Raw genomic sequence first — 25,205 nt, 5'->3', positions numbered from 1 at the left:
TTGAATTGATACGCATCTTTTTTTTTTAATTCTCGCTTAACTAGTGAACAAATCAATATGCATTATCCAGAAATACTACAAAAGTTAAACATGGATGATTTGGTGGCGAAGTTGATGTTCTTCAGTTCAATCTATCCAAGCTTGTTCAAATCAACACTCTGAATTCGACAGTCACTTTTTGTTATACTGCATTTTAATTATATGAAAGTGAAAGTGCTTCGGTAAGCGAAAACTTGCTGCCCGTTCGATAAAAGAGATAAAGAGCTTTCCTTTATCTTGTTCAAATTAACTTTGTTCTTTGTTTGCCATCAGGAGTTTGCCAACTTTATAAGTCTGTATTCTGTCTGTATTCTTGCCAAAACTAGCGAGGTCGATGCAATGTTATTAAATATGGACAGTGAAAAGCATTTCTGAACTCGCATACCACTCAGTTTTTGTTGATTGTGAGCTTAGTCGTCTTTTTCAAGTTAATCAAGTTATTTTCGCCAAACATGATCAAAGTAGTCTTAGAACGTTATCTTCTAAGAACTCAGTACTGACATACAGCAAGAATGAAAGAACATTGATCAGCAAGAACGCCGATTGCGAAAACAGACTCGTGTAAACAAAATAAATGTATGATCAGTCAATTAACTCAGTCAAAACTCTTAAACAATATGCTACAGACTTAAGAAAAAGTCAATTTTTTCTGCTAATTTATCTTAACAAAACATAACTTAAGCTTAATACAGTACCTTGATCTGCTCCTGGTGAAAACTTTGCGTAAGATGGATGATAAAACTAGTTAACAAGCTCGACAAAATATCTGGGAGGGTCTGATAATGCGTCGGCGTACATTCTAAGAAAGGGTGGCAAAGAATGAAACAAACTGATGCGTGACACCTTCAGGCATCCTGAATAAAACTTAGACAGGTTCTTAGCAGGGAATCGTCCCTAACATCGAAAGTTATGAATATTTTAATCAATAATTACAAGCACGTCAGTATTACATTTTTGAAAAAAAAAACATGCAAAATAAACGTGGAGGAAGAGAGTTTCTGGAATGAAGCGAAAAACAAATAAAACTTTAAATCCCCAAACACGCGCGTTCCCATTTATTCTGCCTTGATTGCAAAATGATGCCACAACTTAGTGAAGTGTTTGTATGGAAATCTGATGTAAATTATTTTTTCGTTATTAAAGCGTGAAAAAAAAAATACACATGGTAAAAAGTCTGTGAATAACGCTCCCTGGCTTTAGACTGTTCACAACCTATCTATGTTTTTCAGCGTAAAAGAAGGCAAGAGAAGCGAGAGCGAAACACGAGGGGGGGGTGGGGAGAGTGTGCGCCTCCCTTTTTGCACCGACGTCCGATTCTCTCCTAACTGATAACTTCTAACTTACTTCTCTTCATTTTGTCTTAGTTTATTATACCCCGTGATTAAAGGGACTATGTCACGACGATTTCGCGCGGATTTTTTGGTCTAAACTGTTCTGAAAAAAGTGGTACGTAGGCAACTTTACCCATGAAAATCAGGTTGTCTTGGGAATAGAAATCAACCTTCGGCTACAAATATCGATTTTTTTTGAAGGCGCGGAAACAACTTGAAAACGTTGGCTACATTTTCAAATTGCAATCCATTTCCATCCGATCCATCCGCAGCCAAGTTCTTTTAATTTGGGCTGTTCAAAAATCTGTTAAAATCCGTGAAATAGTCCCTTTAAACTCTAAAGAGTTCCCGAAAAAATAAAAGTCAAAACTCGTAAAAATGTTTAAAACGGCGCGCCATTTTGTTTAAACTGGCGTGAATACTTGAGAGCTTTAGTTTTGGTAGGTTTTTGTTAGCTTTACTCAAACTGTTACCATGCTATGCGATCTCTTTGGTAACTTTATTTTTGCCTGTATTGCTCGAATGTTCGGCGAAAACCATCTTAATTAGTGCTAGTGAATCTCTGGAGTAAATCCCCGCAACCTACCAAAGCCCAGAAACACTTGCGATAACATTCCCACAGAGGCTAACTGCGTTTCTATGGCATCAAATTAAGCAACTTTCCACACCGGGGGTAGGGTAGGGAATTTTTCGAGTAATCAGATTTATTTTTTTAAACCATTTACATTCAATTTCTGACTAAAAACACTTAATAATCATATAACTTTGTTTTTAGACTGTCCAAAAACCTTTCTTGGGTGGCAATCTCGCCTTTTCGGGGTTTTTGACAATAGCGACAGATTACCCCTCCCCAGTGAAATTCTCCTGAAAGCGACACGTCAGCTACGTAACAATCACGAGCACGCGCAGTTTGGGAAAATGCTGCTTCAAAGATGGCGGACAAGTTGGTAGTGCTAACATTTTTATTACTTTTCGTAAGTTTTAAAGCAGTAACTTCCGACGGAGTGCCAGATCACGAAGGTGAGTCACTTTAGCATCTTTTCGCAACAAATACATTTTTGAAGAGGATGTTTTTTTGGGGGAAAACTTTTTCATTCGTTCCGCTCGGACTCGCGCAAAGTGTTCATGTGTTTGACCAAAAATGTCTTCAGATGTTTATTACCACGACTGAAAAAAAATCTGTGAATTCTGTCTTTAGAAAACTGACCCTTTGTCGTGGGAAAATTCAGAAATCTTTATCACAGTCTTTGTTGTGTATTTTACGGATGATTCACACACTAGGTTGTCTGGACTCGAACAGGAAATTTTGCCGGCGATCAATTGTTCCATAGCAAGTTCTCCCCTTGTCAAATTTATGCTTCTAAATCTTGTTTATCGTTGCGCCACGTATTATAAATTAGCTGGCGCAAAATAAGCTCATGGGTTTCATTTGGAGTCGCTTGCGATTTCGATTGTCTGAGACGATCAAAAATTCAAGCGAACAATGTTGACGAATGATCATGAATGAAGCGCCCTTTACACAAAACTTTTGGGTTGTAAGGTCTGGGTGGGAATATTAAGTCACAATTGGAAGAGGGCCATAGGAACTGTGAGAGATGGAATTTTGGAAATCCCTGCCTTCCCATTTTGATATGGTGCAGCAGTGTTCTCTGTTAAACTGATAAACCATAACACCTGTGAGGCTACATGTATGTCTCTAGTTGTAGGTGTTGTTATTTACTGGTAAGCCTGGTTTTCGAGCCTGGTTCTTATTTCTAAAGCGTTGTGCGTTTTTAAAATAAGTGCCCGGCTCGAAAGCCAGGAAGTGCTGGGGCAAAAGTTGGAAAACGTTGAAAGTTAGAAATTATATGTGAGCCCTGCTGACAAGACTATCATTACTGTATACAATTTATTTATTTTTAAAATAAATAATAGTGAAGCGCGTGAGTGATGTCACGACTCAGACAAGACTCAGACAAACAAACCGAAATGACAGACAAGCATCTTGGGACATGTATTTTAATTCTTTAAAATTTCAGCTAACAGTGCCCTACATTTCTTCTTGTTTTCAGCAAAGGATAGTATAAATGAGAACTTGAGCCCGGCCTTTGAGCCGGGCACCTATTTTAAAAACGCTGTAGAGAACAGCGTTTCTACAAAAGGTACATGTATGTGCATTCTGGAAGTATAGTGTACAATATAACTACATAAGTCACAGGTCTGTCATGAATGGGAAAAGGTTCCTTAAGTACAAATCCATTTGAACTGCTGAACCCACACCAAGCGAAGGGATGAGAAAGCAAAAGAAAAGCAGTTTGAAATGCAGGGATGTACCTAAAGGGTGCGGCCGCCTGTTATTTTTACCAGCTGAACTAGAACTTACAATTAAATTTGGCTAAAATTTCCCATGAAAGCAAAATTTTGGGTAAATGTTTTGAGCTATCAAGACATAAAACTCCAGCTGGGTTTGTTAATGAGCCAGCTTAGTGTTTTCTTTAGCTACATCCCTGTAAACAGATACCATAAACAGTTTATGAACCCCTACAGAAAACCGTCTCTTTCTATTTTAGAAAGTAAATTGTTAGGGATACCAATCTATAACTGAACTAAAAATTTTGCTTGCTTTTTTAACAGAGAAAAGTGTTAAGGGAGCCGAAGACCATCAGCATGTAGAAGAACCATTAGCTGATGACAACAGTGAAGATAATTCAGAGGATAAGGTATCACAAATATTTTTTTCTTTAATTTACTTTGTATTGTGTTGTTCCAGAAAATATCCTTACACCTCCCATGGAAGAGTTTTAACAGGGTTTGTACAGGTCATGGAAAACCTGGAAAGTCATGGAATTTTAGAATTTTATTTTCCAGGCATGGAAAGTCATAGAATTTGAGTGTGGGTCATGGAAAGTCATGGAAAATGGTATTGATTGTACAAAATAAATTAGGCAGGTTATTTTTTTGTGAAGAAAAGGGTAAAAAAGTACCCGAAATTGAGATAATTTTTGAAAATCTTCCAAGGAAAAATAAGGTCATGTAAAACTTTGAAAAGTCATGGAAAAGGTCACGGAAAGTCATGGAATTTCAAAAGCTCAAAAGAGTACAAACCCTGTTTTAGCTAAAAAAGTTTGAATCCCCTTCCCCCCTGGAAATTCCAGTTTTCACCCATACTTTCCTTTCCTTTAAAATTTTGGGATTTGAAACCCTTTACCCCTTCAGAAATTCCAATGACCTTCCATGCAGTGGATATGGATATTGTCTGGAACTGCACATTGTGTTTGTTAAACCTGTTTTGATTTTCAGCCAAGACAAATCCTTTTATGTACATGTAAGTGTAACAAAAAAATATTTAATCCAGTCATTTTTGGATTGTGGATGAGTTTTTATACCATACCATTGAAAATACAGTCAATCAGAATACAGGAAAGCCGTTGTATATTCGGCGGTATTCAACCCAACCTTTCCATCGTGTGCTGTGATTGTATTCTCAACGAAATTTAGTAAGCGTATTTTCTATGGCATGGTATAAAATAGTTACACAACACTTTCTCGTAGTATACTATGGAATATCCAACTTGTCACTTGTATTTTCTTGGTATACACACTCGCCTAAAGACTCGTGTGTATACCGAGAAAATACAAGTGACTCGTGGGATATTCCATAGTATACCACTCGAAAGCGTTGCATAACTAGTATGTATTCTTTGTAAGTTCTTGTGCAGTTTTTATACCTAATCGTACCTTTTTGGTACGCTTCGGCGGCATATCAGGCGAGTTTGGTCGAGCCATGGTTCGTATTTTGGCGAGACGCAGTCTCGCCAAAATACCCATGGCGAGACCAAACGAGCCTGATATGCCGCCGAAGCGTACCAAAAAGGTACTATTAGGTATTTACCGTACCCAAATTCAGCCAAAAATCCGGTGATATTGTTCACTCTGTTGAAGCCATGCTTGCCAGACACGTAGTGCAAAATGTGTTGACCTGCTTGTATTGATACTTTTTTGGTCTTCAACACTTTCATCAAGTCCTCTTCTCACATTTTTTTACTCGTTTGGTTGGAGTTTCATTCCCTAAATTTTCAAAATTCAAATTCAGCGAAAAATTTGGAAACTCCGACTCCATTGTTTCAGTGTGAATGTGTCAGTACTCGTTGGCAAACATCGCGCAATTGGCGAGCGCGCTCAAGTTTAGTTTTGGCGGGAAAGTTTTTCTCATTTTACGACCGGTAAGCACCAGCTAATTTAAAATACTCCTTTCTGTTTTATTGGTAAAACCTCTTTTCAATTCATAGTACGGAAACACTACTTTAATTCAAAGTGACCGTGATATGGTGGCATATCAGGTCAGTGACTTGATATCGTAGGATATCAGGACAGTAGATCGCGCTTCTGATTGGCTACTTGCGAATTTGGGTACGGTAATGTTGCTAAGGGTCAGCTGCCGGCTAATTCAACTGGGTGAAATAGAACTTAAATCTGGCTGAAATTTCACATGAAAACAAAGACTTCAGCTTAGGTAAACGTCTAGTGCTGCCAAGGCCAGAAAAGCCAGCTGGGCTTGTTGATGAGCTGTTTTAGCATTTTCATAGCTACTGTTACATCCCTGTAGTGATTGGTTTGTTTTGTCTTGTTGGTTCTGATAACGGGTGCAGTTAAATTAAAATTATTTGTTTTCAACCTATACAATGGGTGACACAAATTGTTGAGAGAGTTGGTTGAAATGAGTGCTGGCTTACTGGTAAATATAATTTCCATTATAATTCCTCTTAAAATCTAATGTAGCCTGTAAACTGCACCCTCCTCTCTTTTCAATGTTATACAGAAACCAAGCAGGACTTGCAGAAGTATAGCAAATCCAACATACATGTATTTTTTCAGGGGAAGGGGGTAATATTAATAAAAGGGATATTAAAAGGGGTGAAATTTTTTCAAGGTGCTCTTTTGACTTGAAGAGGAGTATCCCAACACTTTTGTCCCCATTGTATAGCTGGTATACAGTGTAAAGCAAAATTAATTGAACCCGAAAACCAATTTGTGAGTTAGTTTGTTTTATTCTAAAAACAAACCTCCTAGAATACATTTTATTTGAACTCATGACAAAGAAATTCATAATTTCAAATTGTTTTAAGAAGTGTCTTTACCAAGGCATTTTACCAGGAGATATAGCCATCTGATCCCATAAAGGAACTGCTTAAAGTAATTTAATGTTGTAACAAAGAATCGTATAATTTTTTTTTGCAGTCCCAATCTGCAGAAGATGCAGAAAGCAAGGGAAGTCCAGGATTTTTTTCACAAGTGCTCTCTGAATTAGCTGCCCCTCTTTATGAAGAGGATGAGCAGGATTTTCTGTCAGAGGACAGTGACTCTGATCCACCCACAGAGGAACAAGCAAGAGATGACGATCCAGAAGACGCTCTTGCGGAGGGTGATAAGCCCAATTTTGTTAATTCTGGTCAAAGTACAGACCAAGAAACCCAAAACGCCAATTCTGGAGAACCATCTCAAGAGGACCATACTGAAGGCGATAAGCCAGAGGAGACAAGAAGTAACGACAAGGGTGATAAGCCAATTTTTTCAACACCAGTATTTATGAAATCAATTACGGAGAATGTGCATTCAGCACGAACTACTTTTGTTAATGATATACAGTCTGAAAGACCATTGGAAGAAGATACTAAAGAGGGCCTTCCTGAAGCAAGTGAAGGTGAGAACAGAACATACATGTATGCCATTTCTTGTAAATTTTGCTTGCAAATATAAAAATCTTTCCTGTGAGGATTTTACTATTAGTGATGATTTAGGGGATGGTATTCATGAAAATTATCGTTTCTGGAACGCCATCCTTTGGACCATTACTGTTAATATTTAACAGTGAGGGGAATCAGTCCAATTTTTGCATTATCTGCATTAATTAAATACAAATCCGACTGCGACTGCGAATGCGACTGCATTATCTCCATTAAAAAGCCTGTAAATCCTTTTCTCACACTTTGAGCAGAATTTACATCCTTTGTCATGTGAATTCTGCACAAACTGTTGAGAAAAGAAACTACTGTACGTATTATTTGCTTCATTCCGGCTCTAAGGTTTCATCCAGTGACTCTAAAATACATTTCTGGATTGATTTTCATGTCCAGTTTGATGCTTTAAGAGGATTAAACTGGAGGTGAAAATCAATCCAGAGAATTTGTACAATTTATGAAAAAAGTGATATTAACTTGTCTGAGAATAAACCCAATGATAGGGTCAATCCAATAAATTTTGCATCACCTGTATTTGATGAGGCCTTCCAAGGGGTAAAAGCGACAAGCGACATGACCCTGAAAACTGGCGACATGGAACATTTTGAAAGCGAAAGGCGACATACAGCACTGAAATGCGACAGCAACACGAAGCGACTGCAAAACAGTGGGGTAAAAAACTACAGCGACATTTAACGCTGTTAGCTAGGCGGCATGGGTTCTCAGAAACATGCGACATTGCGACACGGCTACCCCCCTTAGAAGGCCTCATAGATACATATTTTATCATTTGCTTCATTCCCTGCAATTTCATCCAGTAATCTTGAAAATCCATTCCTGGATTGATCATCACCTACAGTTTGACTTATTTTGAAGAGGATCAAACTGAAGGTGACAACCAATCCAGAGAATTCATGATAACCACATGAAATATTTTTAACTGTGATTGAAAAAAATATTGTGGGGTCTGTTAGAAAATGTTGTTGTCTAAGTTTATCTTTGGTTTAATTTTTCAAACCAGATTGATCATTACAGTATTTCCCTTTGTTTCAGATAAAGATAATGAAATAAAAAATCAAACTGGATTGAAAAAAATTGTGAATAAAGATAAATTTAAACTACAATAGGAATAAATAAAACTACAGTCATGTGTAAATATGTACACAGTTAGAATAAAAGATAGTAAGGTATTTCAAAGCCTTTTTTTCTTATTTTTCATTCCAATTAGATACCACAAACGATCACGTTGAGGAAGATTCAGTCAAGGCAGAGGAAAACAGTAAAGCTTCAGTTGAAGAAGAAACTCTTCAAAATAATACCAGTCAAGATTCTGGGCAGGATGAGTCGAGAACAGCACACGGTTCAGAAGAAACAAACTTAAATAAGGAAGAACATGAGGATGATGCAACAGTGCTTTCAGATGAGGATTTGGAGCATCTGCGAGTAAAAAGCAAACCTGTGAAAGAAGAAGGTACATCAGATGTAGAAGAGGTTGAAGATCCTAGTGAGAAGAGAAAAGAGGAGAAGGAGGAACAAGATGCCAAAGAAAGAGCAGAAGAGCAGGCAAAGAAGGAGGAGGAAGAGAGAGCTGCAGAGGAGGAGAAGCAAGCAGTTGAAGAGGAAAGAAGACGACTCGCATTGGAGAAGGAAAGAGTCGCAGAAGAGAAGAAGCGAATAGAAGAACAAGAAAAAAAGCTTGCATTGGAGAAGGAAAAAAGGGCTGCCGAAGAGAAGAAGCGAGAAATGGAAGAGCAGACAAGGAAGCTTAAGTTGGAAAAGGAAAAAAAGGCTGCGGAAGAGGAGAGGCAAAAGAGAGAGGAGGAAGCCAGGCAAATACGGCTGGAGTCACTGAAACAGCAGCACAGACAAATAGAGGAAAATAAAAAGAGGGAGGCAGAGAGGGCACGCAAAGAAAAGGTTCAAAAGGAGAGAGAAGAGTCTTTGAAGAAGCAAACTGATGCTAAAGGGAACAAGGAAGTGGCTCAGGACTCTACAGGGAAAGTGATACATCGTAATGACAAGGTGCTGGATAATGGAGGGACGGTTGAAGAAAAAGTTAAATTAACTCAGGAGAAAGGAAAAACTAGCAAAGATGAGGAAGACGATGAACATATGAAATTGAAAGGTGCCTTTGATCGAAAGATGGCCGAGGAAGAGGCTGCTTTGAAAAGAAAGCTGGAATTGTTGAATGAGGAGAGGCAGAACTTTGAAAAAATGGCCGAAGAGTATCGAGTTAGCAAGAAAGAAAGACAACGGAAAGAACAGAAGGGAAATAAGCCTACCAAGCAGACTAGAGGTAAATCTAGCAAGGCAGCGACCACTGTTTCACAGTCTTCTAAACAAGACAAAACAACACAAGATCAAGGTTGGTACATGAATCTTGAAACACTTGATTCTAAAGGGCTAGATACTACTATATGTTGTGGTTTAATTTTTTCAAGCAAGTAACCAGTCAATTGGCTTTTATTTCACTTTGTTACAGAATTATAAAAATAAATATAAGACAATGAAAAAAAAGAAATCAAACCAGTTTGAAAAAAATTAAACCAAACTAAGATAATTTAAACCACAACAATCATATAAAAAATAAATATGCCAGACAAGGATACAAACTACCAGAAAGAGCAGTTTCAATTGAGTGTTGTACAACCAAAACCAAAGTAATAGCTCTAGCTGATCACAAAGAACACAGACAATTGAGTAAACCAATCAAAACTCGAAGCAAATACGTGTAGCTGCCATGAAGTGTGGGAAAACGTGCGCAAGCGATTAGACACAATTGGTTTTGGTTTACTTCTAATTAGCTGAGAAAGTGGCCAATCAAACCAATCACTAAGCGTACTAATGCAAAATCAATGCAAACGCGAATTACTTTTGACACTCAAGGGAAAACCGCTCTTATGTAGTTATTATTACTTTTCACACTACTGACACAGCTAAAGCCACAACTCAAACAACAGCGAGGCGAACAGTGAGTGTTTCTGCTACAAAAGCTGGCAGTACAGGAGGCAGCACAACTATGGCTGTACCAGGAACACATAGCACTGCTGCTAAAGAAGAACCGGCAGTAAAGGAAACAGACACCAAAGCTGAAACCACTCCTGACGAGTCTTCTCAGGAAACCACAACCGATGTAAAAGAACCGATTGGTAGGCACACGAAGGAGAGGGAGGAAATTAAAGCAACACCAACGCTGGCAGATACAACAACTACAACAACAACATCGGAAGTGGAGGATAAAGGCTTGAGCAGCGTAGATGTAAAAACTAGCCATGCAACTGATGGTGAAGTTAAAACAGAGCATTTGGATGTGAAAAAAGATTCAATGCCTACAGATAAAGCCCAGTGTGCTGAAGGTTAGAATGCATATCCAACAAAATTGTTGTAATTAGTTTTCTCGTAGTCAATGTACATGTACATAAAATGTCAACCAAGTAGTTCAACATTGTACTATGTCTACTAATTTACATTGTGTGGTTCCAGAAAATTTCCATACCCCCCCCCCCCCCCCACACACACACACACACACACACACAGAAGGGATTGAAAATTCTGGAAAGGAGGAAGAGGGGGGTGGATACAAGACCCAAAACTATAAAGCAATGTATGAAGCTTAAATTAATTGGAATTTCCAGAGGGGTGGAGGGGGGGGGGGTCATAAGGCAAATCCCTTCTGTGGCAGGGACGGCCACTTTTTCCGAAAAAATAAAGACTTTCTAAGAAAAGAGTCTCTTAAGCCCCCCCACTTCAAGTCACTAATCAATAATAAATTATTATATATAATAAGTTGTCCGGACATTCTGTCCGACCACAGTTGGAATTTCATGGGACAGTGGCAAATTGTGGTCGGCCAGTGTCCATTGTTTGACTGTTATTTGCAGCCCTGTTCTTATTATAGAGGTGTCTGTTAAAGTGCTGCTACGATCAAATTTTCGATTTCCATTTTTTTACATTTTCGTGTACAAGAAGACTTTCTTACTTACCTTTCCAATTTTCAATCCATTACGAACATCAGAAGTCGTTTTATTTTAATGTTTATTTCCGATAATTTACGGCCGCCATTAATCAACCTTGTTCCAAGGCTTGGTTGCGAATAGGGAGAAAATGACGTCAAAGGCTCCAAATACCTCACGGGTTGAAATTATAATAACAATATGTAGTGAAAATCACGCGAAAAGCAACAAAAACTTTGGGCTTATTTTTCGTGCAATGTTCTATGCTGATTGTTATTATAATTTCAACCCGTGAGGTATTTAGAGTCTGACGTCATTTTCTCCCTATTCGCAACCAAGCCTTGGAACAAGGTTTTTTAATGGCGGCCGTAAATTATCGGAAATAAACGTTAAAATAAAACGACTTCTGATGTTCGTAATGGATTGAAAATTGGCAAGGTAAGTAAGAAAGTCTTCTTGTACACGAAAATGTAAAAAAATGGAAATCGAAAATTTGATCGTAGTAGCACTTTAAGAAAGAATTCCCTGTAAAAAAAATTGGCTGTGCTTCGTGGACCAGGATTGCAGCACCAAGAAAGATTAATAGAGTAGAGCATAAATACCCATGTCAGTAACATAATTTATACATGTACATGTATCTACCGGTACCATTAATTTGTTAAGGCAATAAAATTTTTAATTAATTTATTCTTTTGCAGGATTTTGTCGTGCAAAACCTGACATAATATCACTGGCCTCACGATTCCAAAAAGTGGAAAGTGGTTTGAATTCAAAAGTTGTTCTTGGTGAAACACAGTTTAAAAATGTTAAGGAAAATGACACTGCACAAGTGAATGAAACCCTGAGTGGATATGCGACCTTCATGAGGGCATTTCGCAACTTCCACGAAACTGTGGTGAATTATGTCTTCTCCTACTGGCCTGTGGCAAAGAATACGACCAGAAACTTGCTGTCATATGTTGGATTAGATGGGGTAGGTTTTAGAGTTGAAATGATTTAATTTGTAAATAACATTATCACACTAGCATGTAAACCTTGAACAAAAATGTAATTAGAGCATTTCATTGACAGTGCTTGTTAACAGAGCTCGCTTTGATTGAGTGACAAGTTCAATTTGCATGTGGAGCTATTGTTTTTGGTTTGTCAAGTTGAATTGAATCTCTAGCAATGTGCTAGAGTTGCCAAGTGAAGCTTAGTGTATTAGCGAATTTTAAAACATTCCAGAAGCCAAGGTCGATCTTTTTTAATAATATTATTTAAAAACTTTCAAAGTGTTTAGTTTCCAAATTTGAGTTTTCAATAAGCAATGATAATTTCAAAGAGTTTTATGGTTTGCTTGTAAGCCACTCAATTCGACACAAAGACTTCAGAGGTGGCATTCAACTCGCTCTTGTATCAAAAGCTATGTTTTACAATAGGCAGATCCCTAGGCCTCAACGTGATTTCTTTTGTTTTTTATTTCACCTACACCTTGGTGTCAAGTTAGAAGTTTAACTTATCAAATCTGGCATACATGTAATTCACTAACAATGTGCAAATGGGAAGCAAAACTTGGAAACAAAAGTTGGAAGCAAAACTTGGCAGCAGTTTGTGACAAAAAACGGGTTGAATTTGCTTGCATTCCTTATGCCCGGTTTAACTGAAATTTGTTGCTGTTATTTTTTTTTTTTTCAGTTGTTCATTCAGATGTGTAATGATCTTGCTGAGGTTCACCCTGCTATTCTGTTTATAACATTCCTGTGTGGTACACTTGGATTCCTTTATTTCTTCTGGTCACTTACTGTAAGTGTCACTTAACTTGTTATTCTTTGTTGTTTAAATTACTACTGACAGTGAAAACCTGGATTTCTCCAACTTCCCAATAACTCGAACCAAAAGTCGTTCCCCATGGATTGGCTTTACTCATTCGAATACTACATGTATTCACAATTAATTTTCCCGCCTGATTTTTTCCAACTCACATTTTGTCAAACCAATATTTTCTGTCCCTTGAAGGCTCCAGAAAATTTGATTCAACTGTACTGGTACTTCCAAGAAAAGCTTTGAATACACCAAGCTGTACTGACATGTTTCTCTGGATATTATTTTGTCTGAAATATAAAGTGCTGTCACAAAAGAAAGACAGACAACAGAAACTGGAATTAATTATCAGCAGTCGAATGGATCAAGAACTTTGCTCATAAAGACTCCAAACAGGCTTAGTTATTTACAGTGATTGCAACCATTCTGAGTGAAATATAGCACTTTAGAATAAGGCATTGTCAACACCTGCTATATATCTCTGAATTTTTCTTAAGTGTAATTCTATGACACTTTGTATTCATTTTGGCAGTTTGGAAGGATGCGGCATGGTGCTCAGGGACCTAGCCCCCATGGTAAGTGTAGCATTCCGCAATACATAATCGAGCAGACAGATAACAAGAATAACAAAATCATCAGCTTATAGCGGCACCAAATTCCCGGACTTAAGGACGGTGCCTCCTATTGCTACTGCGCACTTGTTCTGCGCATCACGCAATGCATCGATCAGACTGGGCGCGCGCGCTTTTAATTAATTTGCTCGCTCAAAATGACGAATTCGACTACGCGAACAAGCGCGCGACTAAAAATCAAGAAAGTTTTCTCTGCGACGAAATCCAGTTTATGGACATATCCTAAGCCAGAAACAGCGGAAAAGCAACATATCAGTAACCATTGACCGCTAACCACTGAAAATGGCTCACATTAACAGTTAAAAACAAATCGCTAGGCGCTAAAACGTTACCCGCAAACTGCTAACCGTGACAAATGGCGTAGTGCACGCGCGAGATGCAAATATTCAACTCGCTAGGGAGGGGACAGGAAAACTGTAACAGACCCCAAAAGCGATTTCATAGAACCTGATAACAACTGGTATAACTTTTAAAAACGCGTGGTGACCCCCACTTTTTATTTTATAAAATGTAAGTGGTAAATCTGTAGAGCACATGTTAATTTTTTCATTAAGTGAAAAAAAAAATTAGGCCGATTTTCTGGCCGTGCAAGTGAGAGCTGCTAGGGTCAAAATGGTTCAAACGCAATTATTTTGTTAATAAAAACGTGGATAACGCAGTTTCGAAGACATTTTTTGTTAGTTAGTTTAAAGATTGTTATATTTAATGTTGATTTTGTTCATGAAAAACCAATTTCAAATAGAATTTGCAAGGAAATTGTATTTAGTTTTACTTTATTTTAAAATGCCACGTCAGCACTTTTCTCCAGATTTCAAACCTAATTATCTCGAAAATTTGCGTGGCTACCCCCAATTTTCTTTTTGAATTTTAGTAGCCCTTGGTAACATCTACATTTCTTGTATAGTCATCGGCCGGGCAAAAATACTTTGTTATTAGTAGGCACCGTCCTTAATTCTAATAGAACACATGAACTGATCAAGAGTGATGTTGCAACTTTTCCAAATATTTTTTTGAACTCATACGCTGTGACTAGACTCTGGGATGATCAATCCCATTCTTGTACATGTCCCCATAGCCCTTTCATTTCTCTTAGTGGCTGGACCTTGGCACGAGAAAACGAAGGGCTCTGGGGACACAGGATGTCCAGTCCTAGATTCTAGGACTTCTGGTCTTCATGTATGCAGTCATGACATTTCAAAAGAATGTATGAGAGAGTTGTTATGTTTTCGACTTCCGCTTAGGAATTCTTTGTTCCAAACAACCAATCAAAAAAATTCGAATTAATTCAAAAATCCTGTGTCCCCAGAGCCCTCCATTTTCTCGTGCCAAGTCGGCCAAGAAAAAGGAAAGGGCTATAGGGACGAGAATGAGTAAATCCCAAGATACATTTCTGGGCAGGGTTTTTACGGGTCCTGGAAAACCTGGGGAGTCCTGGAATCTAATTGTGGCACATTCCAGGACTGGAAAGTCCTGGAAAAAGACACCTGGACCTGGAAAGTTCTGGAAAACTGTTAAAATCAATTAACACAAGAATCCTCTTAACTAACATTATAAGAAATGTATGGCAGACAGTAAGGAGAAATGCTATTAAGATCTTGGGAGTGAAAGGGTTAATGTGAGTTTTGGAGGCCTGGGAAATTGTTTGTGAAAAAAACATCGATCCCTGTCTGAGGTATTGTGACTTTGTGATTATCATCAATCGTTTTTGTTGTTTACATTAAAATTGTGCTCGTGTAGAGCTGCCTACAAACTGCAACTGAAACGCAAACCCAAGTTGGTATCTGTGACCAATTTTTTTTTAAAGAAATTGGTTTAAAACCCTTTCTCTTTTTAGTAATTCACTAAACATGTACATGTGTGTCTTAACTTATTTTCACTTTTCTTTAGATGTGTTAAGAAGCTATGAGGCAAGAGTTCGCATCTTAGAAGAGGAAGTTAAGTCAGCAGAGGCTGAAAAAGTGAAGGCTGACATGGCGCAGAATAATGCTTACAAAGAGGTGATTTAAATTGTTTTTAATTAATACTATTTTTCTTCTTCATCATCTTATTTTCATGTGCTGGTAAACAGTGGCTATACATAATGATCACCTCTTATTTCTTTCCATAATTATTATATCAATATGGAGAGAAATAATGCTTACAAAGAGGTGATAATCCTTTTTGTTATTCTTCATTTTATTTTCATGTACTGGCAACCAATGGCTCTTCATATATAGATCACCTCTTTAAAAGCATGGTTCTGTTCCATATATTCAATATGGAGAGAAATAATGCTTACAAAGATGTGATCTAAATTGTTTTAATCCTTTTTGTTATTCTTCATCTTATTTTCATGTACTGGCAAACAATGGCTCTTCAAAGACATATAGATCACCTCTTTATAGACATGGTTTTGTTCCATATATTCAATATGGAGAGAAACAATGCTTACAAAGAGGTGATTTAATAAAAATTAAATCCCAAAGACCCAAAACTTTAAAGCAATGTATGAAGCTAAATTGGAATTTCCAGAGGGTGGTGGGGGGGGGGGGGCTCATAGGGCATATCACATCCTTTGAGGGGGGTATGGATATTTTCTGGAACCAATTATCATTTGCTGGAAAACAATGACTTTGCATGTAATACTATGTTAAATTATGAAAATTATTTGTCCAAGATTCATCAGATCTGGAAATCTTTAGAATAATTGTTCACTATATTTTTAATTGCCTCTGTCCATGTTCATCGGAGTGAAAAAATGAACATGGTTCCTTACATATTACAAGAAGCTAAAAAAATGAAAGAGGGTGAAATTTCTGACAACTTGAAGTAGTGCACCTTGCAAACAATTATTAATGATTAATAAATAAATGTACTTTGCATGGAACATGTTCACGATGCCCTTATAAAAAATGTTCAAGAAATCACATGTACCGTAAATGATCTAATAAACGGCCACTCTTAAATAAACGCCTCGTATCTAATAAATGCTCCCCCTGAGGTGTAAGGTTTGTATTTAACGCCCCTCTCTTATAAATGCCGTGTCTAATAGATGCCCCCTCCAAGGATCGCCTCATAAACCAAGTTAACGCTCTTTAGAGTAAAATCATGTAATATATTTTGTTTCTTGCTTGATTCGAACATCATACATGTACGTAGAGGCCAACAATACCAACATGGTTGACCCCGATGTCGATGAGAACATAGTCAGATAGCTTTGCATTAGCACAGAATAAATTAGACTCCTACTCACAAACTCTGTTTTCTGTCTTACCTTGCACCAGCAAACTTTGTGTCCTATTTGTTTGTAAACGCTGTTTTAGTTTGTGTGAAAGAAACACCTCTCTCTATTTAACGCCTCATATAACGCCCCTTGTAGAACCCCTAAAATTTAATCGACGCCCCAGGCATTTATTAAATCATTTACAGTATGCACAAGGTTTTACTCCTATCAAGTTTAAACACCTGTCACTTTTTGAACAAAAAAATCGTATCCCAGAAAAAATTAAGTTGCCATAAGGGTAATATTAATTTTATTTTGCACATGGAACTTTTCCTGTTGGGTATCAAATTACTGACAAGGTTTTTTCTGTGCATTTTCCAGAAACTTATCTCTGAGGAACAGCTAAAAAATACAAATGAGACAATTGAAAAACTCACAAAGGCATTGGAGAAATACAAGGTTTGAGATTTGTGTAGTCATCACTTTGTTATTCTTACCTGTAGTTGAATCTTGATAACTTGAACTAACAAGGATAATATTGAAAAAGGTTTGAGGTATCGGGAGTTCAGAGATTCCAACCCTCCCGATTTGATCGGGAGTCTCCCGATTTGATGCGTTGCCTCCCGCTCTCCCGATTTATATCAGATTCTCCCGATTTATCATGAAATTCTGAAAACAAGAGAAAAATTGCTAATTTTTAGTACTTTTTGCGATCTGAGTGTAGCAAAAGTAAAGAAAAGTACCAAAAATGTTTGTGAAAAGAATAAAGACTTTTCAGAATAACTCAGAAATGATGTCAAAATGCCGGAAATGGCACTTGAGAGAACCTAAATTTGCAAAATTTTCCAGTGGAACATGCTTCCAGACCTCCCTAGAGGCGCACACCTTCAGCGCTAAAAATACTCCCTATTTTCCTTCAAAAAGGGTTGGAATCTCTGGGAGTTTCGAGTTGTCAAGGGTAAAAATAGTAAGAAAAGATCTGGAGGGGAATCAAAACGGGTTGAGTTTGCTGGAGTTTTGAGTTATTGGCTCAGGGTTCTCGTTGTTGGGATTCAGCTGTATTTTAATTATTATTGTTCTTGGTTTAAATGGGTTGCCAATCGTTTATATACGAGGGTTCAAAAAGATGCTTAACTCCAGAGTCATGGGCAGATTTTGCCATATACGAGGCAAGATTTGGGTGGCTGGAGACCCAAGCTGCTAAGAGGGTCAGGGGTATATCGCGGTATGTCCCCCAGAAAATTGTTAACTAGAAGCTCAATTAAAACACCCTTTTTTCACAAACAGGTTTTTTGTTCTTGGTAAATGATATAACTTAAGGTATATCTGTTTTAAAGTTCTCTTTCACTGGATCTTTTTATAAAAGACATAGAAATGTAGAGGTACGGTATGTCTTTTATAAAAGACATAGACATGTAGAGGTACGGTGCTCACTTTTAGTGATAAGTTATAAAATATTGCTGTCCTAATAATTATCACTTTGTCCCTTTTTTTGTTTTTATAGAAAGAAAAACAAGATTTGGAGGCTTTAGTGAAAGAAATGAGGGATAAATGTCAAAAGTTAATTGCTGAATCTAAAGAAAAAAGTGAGGAAATTGATGGATGTGAGAACATGGTAAGAGTTTTCCTCAAAAAAGACAAACTTCATCTGTGAATTCATTGCATCTAAATAATTTTTCAAGCAGTGTGCTTTAAAATGGATGTATGGGAGGCACGGTGGCCTAATGGTTAGTGCGTCAGACTCTGGATCGAGCGGTCCGAGTTCGAGCCCCGGCCCGGGTCACTGTGTTGTGTTCTTGGGCAAGACACTTTACTCTCATAGTGCCTCCCTCCACCCAGGTGTATAAATGGGTACCAAGGACACAATGCTGGGGGGGGGGGAGGTACATGTACCTTGCAATGGACTAGCTACCCATTCAGGGGGTGGAGTAAAAATATTTTTAACAGCTTAATGCTACAGAAACTGAGAAACTGGGATAAGCTCCAGCAGTATGGGCCGCATGGCTCGAGCCCTGACTTTATACAAGACCAGAATCTTGAGTCGGCTGGGCTTTTCAGTTAACTAGCTTTTAAGTTCTTTCTTAGTTACATCCCTGATATTTCTCTTTAATTGTAAACTATTTGCTTTGTCTTAACAGATTTTCGACTTGAAATCTAACATTGAGACTAAGGAGAGTGAAATTCAAAAGGTAGGCAAAAGTTATAGTTTTGCATTTTGCTGTTATTGCTGAAAGTCATGAAGCTAATTGTATTATTTTTATTTTTGTTTTGTTCACTTCAAGCTGAATGACAGTCTTCAAGAACAACAGAGGGAAAAGGAGGCAGGGGAACGGCAAATTAAGGACCTTGATGCAACAATTCAACAAGCCAATGTGGAAAAAGAAGAGGTACAGAAGAAGCATACCGTAATGATTCAATTTAGCGCCCAGGGCGCTTATTTACTTTTGGCACCTCAAGGGAGGGCGCTTATTCGAAAAAGGGGGCTTATTCGGGACAGGGTGCTTATGTAATTTTTTGAGAAACAGCCAAATTTTTAAAACAAAACTTTAACAAAAATAACAATAACAAAAATTGTAACAGTAACAAATCGTTGAAAGTTCAGCTAGCAGTAAATATAGATGCGGTATGTCAGTAAATGTTCACAAGTTTATCTATTTGGTGTCGATGACTTCAGTGGGGGCAGTTATTAACAATAGGGGGCACTTATTGTACAAGTCAATGACATTTGTCCAATCAATGATATTTGGAGCTTTCATAATTTCTTAGAACTTCTATGTAGTGTATGGTACTAGAAAATATCCATAACCCCCACAGATGGCTTTTTGTCCCCCCCCCCCAATCCCTTAGGAATTTCATGTTTCTTCACCCTCTGGAAATAGCTTCACATGATTCCACTCCTCCTCTAATTTTCTAGGTTTAACCACCCCACCCCCCTCCCCACCTTCCCTCTCAGAATTTCCAGTAACCTAATCTGTCTTTCTCTTTTTTTGAACAGCTTGAGCAATTGCTGACAGAGACTAAAGAGAAGTAAGTTATAATGATTATTTCTTGCTTGAATTTAATCAGCAGAACTAACAAGCACATTTGTCCACTCAGGACATATGTAGTAGCAAAATGGTTAGCACGCTGATTTTCACAATCACACACAATCATTCAGCGGTGGTTTTGCTCATTTAATTTGACTCATTAAGACATGGAATTGACTTTATTACAGGAAGCAGAATTTACAAGTTGAATTTGATGATCAATTACTGCGTCTGACGGAGCTTCAACAACAATATGAGTTCAGATGTAATGAAGTTGAGGTACGTTCGTTATGTTGTTAGTCATTCATTTTATTTGCTTGAGCATGCCTTGGGAAACATTTTACAAATGTCATGGGCGAGTGGGCGTGTGATGTTATGACTCAGACAAGACTCATACAAACAAACTGAAATGGTGGATGATTTCCAAAAACAGCCGGTGTTCCTAAAACACTTTCATAAAAATAACTTTGCCTAGATTTCTTCCATTTCTCTCAGAACATGCTGTTGTTTTTTGAGCCTTGTGGGGGTTTTATTCATTTGCATTCTATTTTAGACCTTGTGCACTTCACTATTGTAAATGTTCCTTACTTCTCAAGGAGGCATGTCACAGAAGGGCCATAGAATGAGGCACTTGTCAACAAGTAAAATCAAAAATATGTTTAGCTGGAAACATAACCCCTAGTTCAATAAAATTGATTTTGTTAAGAAATATTTAGGAAATGGTGAAAATAGCTTTGCAGAACTTTAAGATTTCAGAATGTTCTGGAGAGCATGCCACCTGGTCCACCACCCCCAGCAGCTCTTGCCTCATCTACGCCAAGAATCTCTACAGCCCAATGTACAAGACAAAGCAAATCATTAAAAATTCTACATACATGTTGGTGATTCACCATAAAGTTCTCTAAACTAACATTAGACAAAGCGTATGACCAACAGCAAGGAGAGTTCAATGAAGTACAATGTTACCTTACCAGTAATTTATCATTGTTTGTAGGTGTTAAAGGATTGTCTGAAACAAATCAAATTACAAACAGATGGGGAGGAGGAACCTGGTAAGGGACAATTAAATTAATGTCATTGTTAAAGGATACTTGTCAGCCACGCCTTTGTTTTTGTTTACATAATTATGAGTGTTTCAATATAATATTTAACATGGAACATGTCTGTAATGTAAAGCTTTATTTAAACACGGAAAATCATCAGTTACAATAAGCTCAAGTATTAAAGAAACTAAAACTAAAACTGCTTTACATGATTGCCTTGTGGGAATCCGATACGTCAGCTACCTTCTTGATAATTGTCTTAAAATTATTAACTGATGCGGCAAACACATGTCTTAACCAAAGAGATCATTACTGTCAAACTGCTAAAGGGAATTAGACAGACTTTCAGTAACACAATGTGCTGTAATGCTATAAGATTTTGCTTTGCATGTAAAGTTTTTATGATTGTGATGAAATTGAAAATGTGGTAGGCTGACCCCCCAGGGTCCATTAAAACAATTAAAACCTCTCAATGTAGTCAGATCACTGATGTGAAGTGAATAGTGAATACTTTGTTTACCCTCGGATTGTAGAGTTAGCTTTAACATAGCTAATATCTCCGAGCATTTCAACAGTACAACGGCACAATAGGCAAAGACCAGAACACAACACCGGGAACTTCGTGCCCTACTCTTTATGATAAGTGTGTGGGTTCTTTTACGTCCCCTGCTGACCATAACACTGAAGATGCAGGAGATGGACCTACGGTTTATCGTCCTTATCCGAGAAGACCAATATAAATAACTGAAAAACTGAATTTAATGTACTCATGTTTTCCTGACTTTTCCTACTCATTTTTTACCATTCTTCTATCTTAGTATATTAATTTATTTTAGTAACAAACTTCGTCAAGTGGACTCATAGTCATTCTTAAATGGCATCCTATCTATCAGTGACCTATCTATGATAGACTGAAAAGTCTTCATTCATATTTTTTTAACTATGTTTGCAACATTTGAAGGTTATGAAGGCTGCAGTTGGTGTGCTAACCTTTAAAAAATATTAATTTGTGATATGTTTTTTTCCTTTCTTTTACCAGATGAGGATGAAATGGCGGAAAGAATGAAGAACTTAATGAATGTCAATGAGGTGAGCTAATTTTTCCTCATATTTAACTAGTGTTAACAGTATGTGTTAGCTATTTATTTGCAAAAGGATTTTCTCCCAATTACCCTCAAGCCCTGCTGTGTACTTAATTGAAGAAGGACAAATTCGAACTTTGTCTAAAGTTTTCATTCCAAGCCATTTGGGAAATGAGTTCTAGAATAAACGATCTCTCCTTTGCATTGCAGATTAAGTCAGAAAATCATAAACTGCAAGAGAAAGTCACAGCATTGGAAACAGAGGCAGAGGAGCTTAGAAAGATCAAAAAGATGTTAGAAAGTAAGGAATGCATGTCCAGAACATTCCTGTGCTCTGTGAGAACAACACCCAATTGATTCATTTTCCAACTTGAGTTTTACTTGTCCAAAAAAAAGGATTTGGCAATTGTGTTGCAGGTTGTAATGTTTGTACATTGATGATGCCTTTCTGGTGTGCCCTTCTACGCGCTCGTGTAAGTGGCCACCTGCGAAATACCTGAACGCTTCATCGAACAATTTCGCGTCATCACAAAATGTAGCGGCAAATTTGATTGCCTCATGAAAGAAATGTTGTACATTCGCATGCGTAAGCCACACTTAACGTGCAAACGGATTCCATCCGCACTAAGGTGTTCGTTTTGGCTGTTCATTGTTTTATGCTTATTTTGTAGCGTTCCTTATTTGCATACTGTACAAGTCTCTTGATAATGGAGTCAAGATGACTCCGAAACGTCGAGCAGTATTAAATCTTTCTAGGTTCTTATGTATTTGCTGTAGCAAATCCCTGCTGCTTAAGACGGAATCCACTAGGAAGTCGAGTAATATTTATTAAAGTTGGACAAAAATCAATTTCCAGAAAAATTTAAATCCTATTGCGTTATTTCCTACCCTTAATAAAAGGTAAAGATGTAAGTAATTATCCGTGATAACACCAACAACAATTTCTTATTAGAGTCTGAGAAAATGAATTTCAAAGTTCACAAGGTATGGGCAAAATCTCACGTGTAGCCATTTTGTAAATTCGTCTTAAGGGATTCAGTGGAATTCAGCGGAACTTCAAAACGTGTTTTCGATGTGTGGTGTTGTTAGAAAAGATTTCTTTTGATAAGATATTTGAAGCAGTAACAAAAAAGTTTGCAATAAGGTGGAAATAATTCTGGTACAACAATTTCTTATCAGAGTCTGAGAAAATGCTATTTAAAGTTCACAAGCTATGGGCAAAAGCTTACATCTTTTAAGAGATTCAGTGGAATTCAGCGGAACTTCAAAATGTGTTTTCGATGTGTGGTGTTGTTAGAAAAGATTTCTTTCGATAAGATATTTGAAGCAGTAACACAAAAGCTTGCAATCAGGTGTAAATAGTTTTGGTACATAATTTTGTCCAATAACTACTCGAAGTCCTGGCGGATTTCCTCTTAATTACCTTATTACATGAAATTTTCGTGACACGTTTATTTCGCGATTTTGAGTTGCGCATATTTCGCGACACTTAAATTTCGCGATTTTGCGAAAATTTTGTATTTTGAATCACTTTAAATTCGCGTTTTTGAGTAAGACACAATTGACATTTCCTTGCCAATATTATTTAACATGCCCTTAAATTAAATAAAACGACTTCATCAAACGAACAATAATGTTAAAATTAACAAAAACGCAAGGGAGGGACTAATTCTTGGCAATAGCAACAACAGAGCACTTCTTAGATTTCTTAAAATGTCTACAAGTAGGTCATGTTTGTACGTGCATGAGTTATCTTTCTTGAGTCAATTGACGACAACATCCATTTACACTGAAAATCCTTCCTTCAGTGGTACTAAACTTATTTTTTTTATTGTTGGTATAATGTGAGTCACTTAATTTTCGCGGCATGTTATGTTCGCGACACTTATTGTTTGCGTCACTTTAATTTCGCGATTTTTTTGGAATCGCGAAATTTGCAAAATTAAAGTGTCGCGAAAATTTCATGTAATAAGGTAAAAAAAAAAACACTTTGTTTTCAGATGACAATGTAGAGAAGACTGAGAGATTAGAACAAGCAGAAAGTAAGGCTAGTCAAGCCATGCTTTCACAACGAGAGAAAGAAATTGAATTATTGGCCTTGCAGAAGTATTTTAAGTCAACTGAGGTTGAGCTTCACCGGTAAGTGGGTGCGAAATGCATGTAAACTTGTCATCCTGAGTTTGTGTTTGCTTTCCATAGCTCATAATTGCTTTTGATTGTGTTAGAGGTTGAAAATGATGCAGATAAACAATGCCTCTGTCGACAATGATAAGTAGTTCAGTTTCCAACTAAAAAAAACAATAACAACAAATTAAAAGTGTCAAGGCACTTTTTATTCCCAAGGATTTTTTTGGCAACATCCATAGAGTGTATATCTTATGCAAACATTGCTATCCCTCTTTCCGAGGTCCCTCCCTTTCTCCATCCCTTGAGGGAAAAAAATGTGATTTCATTTGTCACATATTTAACTACTACTATGTATAGGCTATTAGTTAGTCCATAACATGGCGACGTGAGATTACAAGTACAGTAACTAGTGCACACGTTTGTTGAAAATCAAAAGGCATACCATAAAATTGTACAGTGGGTTTAACTAAGAAAACAACAACAACAACAAACATAATAATTACTGCTCACAATTTTTTAAAAAAGGTTGCTTCTTGCAAAGTTGGCCTGAAGTTTTGATAGTCAGGTTGGCCTGTATGCTTACAAAAGGGATAATATGGCGTTATTTACATGTATGGTCATTGTATCTGTACTTTTAGGAAAATAACTGCTGAGGAATCGTCCCGTATTTCTATTGAGAACCAGCTTCAATCAGAACAAGCAAAAGCTTCCACAGCTGTTGTAGATGCAGATAAATATAGGTATTTCACATCTTCTTGCAGTTATTTATTTGTTTTCTCCTGCACTCAAGTCTGAATTAAAAAGCCAAATCCACCATAAGAAGGGTGTTAGAAAGCTGTACCAAGTGGCTGTAAATATTCCTTTCATTGCAACGATTGACCAATATCTAGGTTCTCCTTGCGATATCAATACATTGCCAAGGGGATAGGTAATGAGAATTAAAAAATCATCAACTAGGATGTAATAATCATCTTGGGTCTTGCTGCTAAGAAGTTGGCATGTACCTGTAATTCTGGTTTGAGGATGGGGTGCTAGTTCCACACAATCATGTTTCCCTCAACATTTTTGTCAGGCCTTCTAGTAATCATTTGGTACAGATCACTTGTCTCAGAGTTCAATGTAATTATTTGATCACGGTCACCATGTAGTTTTATGATTATCACTCAAATCTCATTTTAATTTTTACGATTTATTTAGCTAATTTTAACAATTTTTTATAGATTTGTAAAGCGCCTAGAGCAGGCCTGGATAGG

At 37.3% G+C, this 25,205-nt stretch overlaps 1 protein-coding gene across 2 annotated transcripts in view; it reads left to right on the top strand.

The window, feature by feature from the left end:
- The first annotated feature begins 2,276 nt into the window (after positions 1-2,276).
- LOC144636697 (uncharacterized) overlaps positions 2,277-25,205 on the top strand; it is a 29,334-nt gene continuing 6,405 nt past the window's right edge. The window contains exons 1-21 of one of the 2 annotated variants that reach the window (XM_078495883.1): positions 2,277-2,390; positions 3,422-3,511; positions 3,984-4,069; positions 6,588-7,050; positions 8,499-9,452; positions 10,024-10,443; positions 11,739-12,013; positions 12,715-12,822; positions 13,373-13,415; positions 15,360-15,469; positions 17,056-17,133; positions 18,179-18,289; positions 18,813-18,863; positions 18,957-19,061; positions 19,670-19,701; positions 19,889-19,979; positions 20,695-20,752; positions 21,783-21,832; positions 22,036-22,126; positions 23,826-23,964; positions 24,591-24,692. In XM_078495883.1, coding sequence (XP_078352009.1) covers positions 2,303-2,390; positions 3,422-3,511; positions 3,984-4,069; positions 6,588-7,050; positions 8,499-9,452; positions 10,024-10,443; positions 11,739-12,013; positions 12,715-12,822; positions 13,373-13,415; positions 15,360-15,469; positions 17,056-17,133; positions 18,179-18,289; positions 18,813-18,863; positions 18,957-19,061; positions 19,670-19,701; positions 19,889-19,979; positions 20,695-20,752; positions 21,783-21,832; positions 22,036-22,126; positions 23,826-23,964; positions 24,591-24,692 — 3,545 coding nt within the window. In that variant the 5' untranslated portion in view covers positions 2,277-2,302. Of the gene's footprint in view, positions 2,391-3,421; positions 3,512-3,983; positions 4,070-6,587; positions 7,051-8,315; positions 9,453-10,023; positions 10,444-11,738; positions 12,014-12,714; positions 12,823-13,372; positions 13,416-15,359; positions 15,470-17,055; positions 17,134-18,178; positions 18,290-18,812; positions 18,864-18,956; positions 19,062-19,669; positions 19,702-19,888; positions 19,980-20,694; positions 20,753-21,782; positions 21,833-22,035; positions 22,127-23,825; positions 23,965-24,590; positions 24,693-25,205 lie in introns of both variants that reach the window. The other variant, XM_078495882.1, reaches the window with a different exon arrangement.

Source organism: Oculina patagonica, chromosome 13 (genome assembly GCF_052425735.1).
Source record: "Oculina patagonica isolate OP01 chromosome 13, crgOcupat, whole genome shotgun sequence".
Classification (NCBI taxonomy): Eukaryota; Metazoa; Cnidaria; class Anthozoa; order Scleractinia; family Oculinidae; genus Oculina; species Oculina patagonica.
This window is presented reverse-complemented; position numbering and strand designations above follow the sequence as displayed.